This window comes from Vigna unguiculata, chromosome 10 (genome assembly GCF_037176805.1).
Source record: "Vigna unguiculata cultivar grain cowpea cultivar isolate G323 ecotype 2 chromosome 10, ASM3717680v1, whole genome shotgun sequence".
Lineage (NCBI taxonomy): Eukaryota > Viridiplantae > Streptophyta > Magnoliopsida > Fabales > Fabaceae > Vigna > Vigna unguiculata.
Genome location: NC_140801.1, coordinates 52,343,957 through 52,353,172, shown reverse-complemented (window position 1 = coordinate 52,353,172; position 9,216 = coordinate 52,343,957). Strand labels below are relative to the sequence as shown.

The following is a 9,216-nucleotide window of genomic DNA, read 5'->3' as shown; positions in this document are numbered from 1 at the left end:
CACATGTCAATTCCTCCTTCTACTCAATCTGTTCGGTCGAACTTCATCTGTTATTGTTCTGTTCTCAACATATACTTTTCACACAAAGCATTTTCCTTACAGAAAAAAAAAATACATGAGAAAGGAATGTCACAGAGATAATCTATTCATTAATTATTTGGTTTGTTCAAAGTTCATATCTTATTATTTGGTCTGCAGTGGAAACAATCAGAAAAAAAAATTGAATTTTTGAACACTAATTAGTGTAATCTGTCAGATATTACTGCATTTTTTTTAATCTGCTGCAAACTATAGTCAAACTGAATATGAAAATATGCGTTTCCCCATTTCCCCGTGTACCCAGAAAGAGTCACGTGGCACAATTGTCCTTTGATACCTAGAAGCAAGATTTTAACTAAGAGAGAAGGAAAAAGATATGATTTTTTTTTTTTATTAAGAAAATGAATGCGAATGCTTTCAAGACGCATTCATAAGGAAGCTGGTGCGAAAGTGGAAACGCTGGTCATGTTTGAACGGGCTTTGTTACCATGGTTACATTCAACTCAAGGAACGTGCTTTTCATTATTATATATATATAGTATAATATATGGCAAAAGGGCACTCGTTATTTTTGTTAGGAAGATAGAAAGTAACAGGTTTTTATCTTCCACAACTTGTAGAGCCACCCTGTCCCACAAACTCATTCTACATATATATATAAACCTATATATTCGTTTCATCTAGAAACTGAAAGCCAGAACTGATACTCAGTTCAGCTTACTTGGCCAATATCTCGGAATCACTCTCATGAAGTGAATAGAAAGAAGAGAAAGAGGGAGAACACGAATCATACTCGTAAGAGAGTGCAACCTCCTTGAGTTTAGTTGAGGATTCTTTTAGTCCTTGTTGTGTTCATGTAAGTTTGTATACTTTTTCATGTTTTTTCTCTTAGAGATATATGGAAGAGAAGAAAATGAACAAGAGAGTGTTCTGTTTATGTAAAAAAAATGATCTTTGGTTCTTGATTTGAGTTAGTGAAACATGCTTTAAGGAAAATAGTGATGCCATGTTTTGTTCTTAAGCGGAGTTTAACTTTGAGTGTGTTTCAGAACAAGGGGAGGCAAAATGGATGGGAATTTCACCAGAAGCATAAGCAGGAGCATAAGCAGATCAAGTTGGAAAATGGAGGAAGTGTTTGCGAGTGGAAGGTATTCTCGCAGAACTTCTCAGGTTGATGAAGATGAAGAAGCTCTCAAATGGGCTGCCATAGAAAAGCTTCCCACCTATGACAGATTAAGAACGAGCATCATTCAAACCTTTGCCGAAGGTGGTGAGCAACAACCTGGGAACCAGATTCTGCACAAGGAAGTTGATGTTCGGAAGCTAGACATGAATGATAGACAGCAAATCATTGACAAGATTTTCAAGGTTGCCGAAGAAGACAATGAAAAGTTTCTCAGGAAGTTCAGAAACAGAATTGACAAGTGAGTCTAGATAATAGTCTTTCACATGTGCTGTTCTCACTTCACCTACCAAACAAAAAAAAATCAGATTTCTGGCTTCAAAGTTCTAACAGAATTACAAAAACCTTTGATGATTTTACCAGAATTACAAAATGTTTTTAGAAAACCTCGCTTTCTCTTGTGATTATTTATACTTTGTGCCGTCTTTCATTTTATCCCACCATTTTGAACATGTCTCTGTCATTTGATGAAGATGAAATCAAATTATAGAACACTTTCATGTTGGTGCTATGCAGTAGAGGGGAACCAGATCTACAAATGAATATTGCTGCAGATGTAGTTTAAATTTAAATGCTTCATTAATTCATATTTCTGTCAAAGCTATTCTTTTAAAACCTTTGAAAATCAAGCGTCATGTTTCAAACTTGAATTTGTCAAAACAAAGTAGACATCGAATTCAAAGCATACCTAATGCCCTGCTTTTTCTGTCAGTACCATACTGTTCATGCAAACCTACTACTTGAGTGGATGAAATTGCTACTGCCGAATGTGAAACCATCTTTGGAGCTAACTTATTCTTTAAACAAATTAATGCTGTTACATGATTCAAAATAGTACAACATTAATTGTTATTTATCTCTTTTGTTTTACTAATTTCAGGGTCGGAATCAGACTTCCAACGGTGGAAGTGAGGTTCCAAAATTTGACGGTTGAGGCAAATTCCTATGTCGGCAGCAGAGCTCTGCCAACCCTGCCAAACTCTGCATTGAACATTCTTGAATCATTATTTGGTATTTGTGGCATTAGTACAGCTAAGAGGACAAAGCTCACTATTCTTAAGAATGCCTCAGGCATTGTTAAACCATCAAGGTACCATAACCAAGTTGTGTTATACAAATAGTATATAGTGTGATTGGAACAATGTTAAGCAAAATAAACATAAGTTTAGTCTAGTTGGTCTTATATGTTTTGTTTTTTGCTGTATGGTTTCTTTGCAGGATGGCCCTTTTATTAGGTCCCCCATCTTCAGGGAAAACGACCCTTTTGTTGGCATTGGCCGGAAAATTGGACCCTGAATTGAAGGTACACTCCAGCCCCATCATTTTTACTTAAAAAATGATTCTTTATACATAACAATAACGATGATGAATAGTAATAATAAGTGATGATACATTATAAACTATTGGTTTTTATGAAACAGGTGAAGGGAGAAATCACTTACAATGGACACAAACTTGATGAGTTTGTGCCTAGAAAGACTTCAGCTTATATTAGCCAAAATGATGTTCATGTTGGAGAAATGACTGTAAAAGAAACACTGGATTTCTCAGCTAGATGTCTAGGAGTAGGGACTAGATATGGTAATTGATTCAACATTTTCTCTTTAACCCATTTTCCCCTTTTCAATAATGTATTAAAAGTTTTATTTTTCTCTTAATTGATGTGATTATAGATCTATTAACCGAGCTTGCTAGAAGGGAAAAGGAAGCTGGCATATTTCCAGAGGCAGACGTTGACCTTTTCATGAAGGTAATTTTTTTTTTCTTTCCCAATTAATGATTAATTATAATTATGTGATTTTAAAAGTCAACAATTATCTCAATTTTGGTTCATCCATGGAAGTGTTCTGATTTGTTTCTTGCTCTGTAGGCCACTGCAATGGAAGGAACAGAAAGCAGTCTCATCACCGACTACACACTCAAAGTAAGTGATTTCTTTTTCTTGTTGAAAATATTCAACATTTGTGTTTTTTGCGTAGAAAAACGAGGCAGAGTTAGTAATAAATGTTCTTAATTTCTTGTCAAAAATTTCAATTCACCTACCCTGCAATGTTGACTACTGTCAACACATATTTTGGCCAAAGAAGGTCCCTATCAGAGCATCACTAGTGGTCATGTGAACTACCCTAACTGCCCTCATAAATTACACATTTTATAATCAACGAGTTATGGGTAGTGACAGTGCCGAACGATTTGTTTAATGTTGTAATTAATCATTCTTTTTGCTGTGTTAATTAAACAGATTCTGGGGCTTGATATTTGCAAGGATACCATAGTGGGTGATGAAATGCACAGAGGTGTATCAGGTGGCCAAAAGAAGCGTGTTACCACAGGTTAGAAAAATAAAATCAACCATTACTGAGAACATCGAAGTTTATCTGTATCTGCACCTAATGTTTTCATTTTCAACTCCAACACTGTCTTTAATCATGCTTTGGAAGGTGGCTACAAGTTGTATATAGTCATTCTCAACCACACAATTTTTTAAGATTAAGAGAACGTGGCCACGTGGACTTTTGCCAACTAAACTCTTGTTTATTTGTCCAAGAATGTTTTTTATTCAGTTTACTTTTTATCTTATCTTTTTAGTATATATAATATGCAGAACGATATGTGCTGAATTTAGATAGATACATAGATAGATATAGATAGATTATGACAATCCAAAGAAAGACACATCTAATGCTTAACTATGATTTCTAATTTCTTACAATGAATGGCTATGGTTTGATTATACAGGAGAGATGATTGTTGGACCCACAAAAACACTATTCATGGATGAAATATCAACGGGTCTTGATAGTTCCACAACGTATCAGATTGTGAAGTGCTTGCAGCAGATTGTGCACCTCACTGAAGCAACTATCTTAATGTCTCTTCTCCAACCTGCTCCTGAGACTTTCAATCTCTTTGATGACATCATCCTCATTTCTGAGGGTCAGATTGTATACCAGGGCCCACGTGAGCACATCGTGGAATTCTTTGAATCATGTGGCTTTCGCTGTCCCGAAAGAAAAGGAACCGCTGATTTCTTGCAAGAGGTGTGTTCATCACAGAATCACGTTATGAAACATCACATGACTTATGTACCTTGGCTTAACAAATACTATATAACTTGTTCCAATCATGGAACATTTTTTTTTATGACACGTGTTAACTGAAAAACAAAAGCTTTTGGAATGAGTGTGTCTTAATTTGAGAAAACAGGTTACAATGTTAATTTTTTGAACAGGTTACTTCAAGGAAGGACCAGGAGCAATACTGGGCAGACAAAAACAAGCCATACCGTTATGTTACAGTGACAGAGTTTGCAAACAAGTTCAAGCGGTTCCATGTCGGAATGAGGCTTGAGAGTGAGTTGAATGTGGCATTTGATAAGTCAAGTGCACATAAAGCAGCTCTTGTATACAGTAAAAACTCTGTGCCGACAATGGATCTTTTTAAAGCGTGTTGGGACAAGGAGTGGCTGCTGATTAAGAGGAACTCCTTCGTGTACATATTCAAGACAGTCCAAATTATCATCATTGCCATCATATCTGCAACATTGTTCTTGAGGACTGAAATGCACCAAGATAATGAAGATGGTGCTTCACTCTACATTGGTGCAATTTTGTTCTCTATGATCATGAACATGTTTAATGGTTTTGCTGAGCTAGCTCTCACAATTGGAAGGCTTCCCGTGTTTTACAAGCACAGAGACCATCTTTTCCACCCTGCTTGGACTTACACCCTCCCCAATTTCTTGTTGCGTATTCCCATTTCTGTTTTTGAGTCTCTTGTTTGGGTGCTTGTCACCTACTACACCATAGGATTTGCTCCTGAAGCTAGCAGGTAAACTCATCCGTTTTCTTTTCTTTTCTTTTCTTACATAATTTGAATCGCATAGCAACCTGACAACATATTTGTGTTGTCTCTTGATCAACATCATATAATGATGAGATGTGTTTGTAATTACTAAGTGAGCCTTTTCTTGCCTATTCTAAATTTTAGGTTCTTCAAGCAATTGTTGGTGGTGTTTCTCATCCAACAAATGGCAGCTGGCATGTTTAGGGTCATTTCTGGAGTGTGCAGAACAATGATTATAGCTAACACTGGTGGAGCCCTCATGCTCCTTCTTATTTTTCTGCTTGGAGGTTTCATCCTTCCCAAACGTGAGTGACAATCCAAACTTTTTAAGCAAAAGCATTTGTTCAAAGAATGTGCTCACATACATGCTCAATGGTTACAGGTGAAATTCCTGATTGGTGGGTGTGGGCTTATTGGGTGTCACCATTGACATATGCCTTCAATTCCTTGGCTGTGAATGAAATGTTTGCTCCAAGGTGGATGCATCCACAGGTAAATAGCAGAAGCTTTTTAATTGGAAAAATGAAAATGCACATAACTCAGAAGAAACTCGTTGGTTTCTAACTTGAACATGTCTTTGACTGCAGACATCTTCGGATGGAAGTACCACATTGGGTCTGTCAGTACTAAGAAACTTTGATGTTTTTGCTAAAGAAGAATGGTACTGGATAGGAGCCGCTGCTCTTTTTGCTTTTACCATTTTCTACAATGTTCTCTTCACCCTTGCGCTTATGTACCTTAACCGTAAGAGCTCTAACTTTTATCAATCTTTCAAGTTGTTCGTTTCACTTTCCATCTTAATAAAAATCCTTTCTTTTTTCTTGTTTGGTGCACTAGCTCTTGGAAAGAAACAAGCAATTATTTCAGAGGAAGATGCAAGTGAAATGGAGATTGGAGGAGACACCAACGAAGAACCTAGGCTTGTAAGGCCCCCACAGTCCAACAAAGATTCAATGCTTCGATCATTATCTACTGCTGATGGAAACAATGCAAGTAAGTGTTAAAGGACACAACTTTAGAATCTTTGATGTTTTGGCTAAAAGTATGTTCTTATTGATGTAATACGGTTTGTGTTATATGAACCATTTCAGGAGAAGTTGCAATGCAGAGAATGGGTAGCCAAGCTACCAGTGGATTAAGAAAAGTTGATTCAGCAAATGATTCAGCTACTGGAGTTTCCCCCAAAAGAGGAATGATTCTACCTTTTCAACCACTTGCAATGTCCTTTGACACTGTCAATTACTACGTCGACATGCCTGCAGTAAGGATCCGATTACTTCTTTAGTATAATTTCATGACATGCACCATTAACAATCCATGGTGTACCTATAAAGTAAGTTCTAACTCTAATAACTCTTACAGGAAATGAAAGCACAAGGTGTGACTGAAGATAGGCTACAACTGCTTAGGGGAGTAACCAGTTCCTTTAGGCCTGGAGTGCTAACTGCACTAATGGGAGTTAGTGGAGCTGGGAAGACAACTTTAATGGATGTTTTAGCAGGAAGAAAAACTGGTGGCTACATTGAAGGAGATATTAGAATCTCTGGGTTCCCCAAGAACCAAGAAACCTTTGCAAGGGTAGCTGGTTACTGCGAACAAACTGATATTCATTCACCCCAAGTTACCATTCGTGAATCTTTGATTTACTCTGCCTTCCTTCGTTTACCAAAAGAAGTTAATGAGGAGGAGAAAATAGTAAGTACTCAACAATATTATAGCCCTTTCATTCTTCTCTTGGGGTCATAGAAGGGTGAACTAAAAATTTGATCTTTTTTATCTTTTCAGCAATTTGTGGACCAAGTGATGGATCTGGTGGAGCTGGATAATCTGAAAGATGCTATAGTGGGGCTTCCAGGAGTTACAGGGTTGTCAACTGAGCAAAGAAAGAGGTTGACCATCGCTGTTGAGCTTGTTGCAAATCCTTCAATCATTTTCATGGATGAACCCACTTCAGGACTTGATGCAAGAGCAGCAGCTATTGTTATGAGGACTGTGAGAAACACTGTGGACACAGGAAGAACAGTTGTTTGCACAATTCACCAGCCTAGCATTGATATCTTTGAAGCCTTTGACGAGGTAAAAACCAACCTACAAACTATTTTATGGTGTGTTTCTTTTCTCTGTATCGCTTATACCCTCTTTGGTGCTTAATGAAAACTTTTTGGTCCAGCTTTTGCTGATGAAAAGAGGAGGGCAAGTGATCTACTCAGGACCATTAGGCCGAAATTCCCACAAGATTATAGAATACTTTGAGGCAATTCCAGGGGTCCCAAAGATTAAAGAGATGTACAACCCAGCAACATGGATGCTAGAAGTGAGTTCTGTAGCAGCTGAAGTTCGGCTTGGAATGGACTTTGCTGAATACTACAAATCTTCATCTTTGTTTCAGTGAGTCAACTAGCAACTAGAATGCCTACATTTTCAAATAGTTTATTACTTCTGTTGGTTTGAGCTAACACATTTGCTTATTGAACAGGCGAAACAAAGCCCTTGTAAAGGAACTAAGCACACCCCCACCTGGAACCACTGATCTGTATTTCCCCACTAAATACTCTCAATCTGCACTGGGGCAATTCAAATCCTGTTTTTGGAAGCAGTGGCTGACATATTGGAGGAGTCCAGATTATAATCTTGTCAGATTCTTTTTCACCTTGGCAAGTGCCCTCATGATAGGAACAATATTTTGGAGAATTGGCAGAAATAGGTGAGAGTTGCTTTCTGTGAAATCTAACTCTACTCTTCTTCAACCATTAGTACTAAGTTTTAGCTAATTTATGTGGTTATTTTTGTTTAGGGACAACTCAAGCGACCTTACAATGATCATTGGAGCAATGTATGCTGCTGTAATTTTTGTCGGCATTAACAACTGCCAAACTGTTCAACCAATCGTAGCCGTTGAAAGAACAGTGTTCTATCGAGAAAGAGCTGCTGGAATGTATGCTCCTCTGCCTTATGCCCTAGCACAGGTTGGTGGATTGGTTTACCACAAAGAACAATGATATTTGTTTCTTGTTATCATGTTCTTACCTTGTGTTATATATCATTGTGCTAATGCATTTGCAATTGCAGGTTTTTGCCGAAATACCTTATGTATTTGTCCAAGCTGTGTATTACTCACTCCTAATCTATGCCATGGTGAACTTTGAATGGAAAGTGGAGAAGTTCTTTTGGTTCTTCTTTGTCAGCTTCTTCTCTTTCTTGTACTTCACATATTATGGTATGATGACTGTTTCCATCACACCAAACCACCAAGTGGCATCAATCTTTGCAGCAGCATTCTATGGACTATTCAATCTCTTCTCTGGTTTCTTTATCCCAAGACCAGTGAGTACCCTTCTAGTTTTTATTTAAACTCATAAACACTATAACATTATCTTGCATGATCTTTACTAACATAACTCTTCCACCAACTTTATCTTTTCAGAAAATTCCTAAATGGTGGGTGTGGTATTACTGGATTTGCCCAGTGGCATGGACTGTGTATGGATTAATTGTCTCTCAATATAGAGATATAGAGGACCCAATTGATGTGCCAGGGAGTGCCATAAATTTCACTGTTAAAGGATACATTGAAAACCACTACGGGTTTAAATCTGATTTCATGGGTCCAGTTGCTGCAGTTTTGGTAGCTTTCACTGTCTTCTTTGCCTTTGTATTTTCCTTCTGCATCAAGACACTGAACTTCCAATCAAGATAAAAGAGCTACAACGTTGTATTGTATGAGCAAGTTATGCTGTACCAAGATGTAACAGTGTATCGATTTCTGTATGTAAATAACTGAGGCTGGAGTCCATGCTCAAGATTTATGGAACATGTTTCATAAGATTAATAGATGACCACGATAGTTTTGCTAGTAGAGAGTTGTTCAGTAAATGTAAATCATCTCATTCATGCTTTTATCAGTCTGGTTTGGTACCTAGAACAAGTTAGCTTTTTCTTATGCTCGATTCTTGCAACAATAATAGATAAAATCTTATTCTTTTGCATTAACTCTTTGTCAAGAACAGTCTATTTTTGTTTTCCTATTGCAACTTTTCTCTGATTAACTTTGCAATGAGTTTTACTGTTTAATTGAGACAAACTAATTCTGCATTAAATAATGGAGTCAAATGGTGTTCATCAGCTCATTACAAAGTAGTTATATTATA

At 37.2% G+C, this 9,216-nt stretch overlaps 1 protein-coding gene across 1 annotated transcript; it reads left to right on the top strand.

Moving 5' to 3' along the window:
• Positions 1-603: 603 nt before the first annotated feature.
• Positions 604-9,058, top strand: LOC114167292 (ABC transporter G family member 36-like). Its single transcript, XM_028052343.2, has 22 exons — positions 604-895; positions 1,089-1,463; positions 2,103-2,312; positions 2,441-2,525; positions 2,644-2,803; positions 2,896-2,972; positions 3,093-3,146; positions 3,465-3,555; positions 3,962-4,263; positions 4,455-5,053; positions 5,213-5,373; positions 5,451-5,560; positions 5,656-5,812; positions 5,906-6,061; positions 6,160-6,329; positions 6,431-6,763; positions 6,854-7,144; positions 7,239-7,456; positions 7,545-7,772; positions 7,863-8,034; positions 8,138-8,392; positions 8,493-9,058. Exons 2-22 carry the CDS (start codon positions 1,105-1,107, stop codon positions 8,763-8,765), a joined length of 4,461 nt encoding a protein of 1,486 aa, XP_027908144.1. The 5' UTR covers positions 604-895; positions 1,089-1,104; the 3' UTR covers positions 8,766-9,058.
• The last annotated feature ends 158 nt before the right edge of the window (positions 9,059-9,216 follow it).

Bases quoted from the DNA above. Each gene is read 5' to 3' on its own strand.
- LOC114167292 (XM_028052343.2), top strand. From the start codon at position 1,105: ATGGATGGGAATTTCACCAGAAGCATAAGCAGGAGCATAAGCAGATCA. The intron at 2,973-3,092 runs GTAATTTTTTTT...CTTGCTCTGTAG, and splicing joins ACGTTGACCTTTTCATGAAG to GCCACTGCAATGGAAGGAAC. The intron at 6,764-6,853 runs GTAAGTACTCAA...TTATCTTTTCAG, and splicing joins TTAATGAGGAGGAGAAAATA to CAATTTGTGGACCAAGTGAT.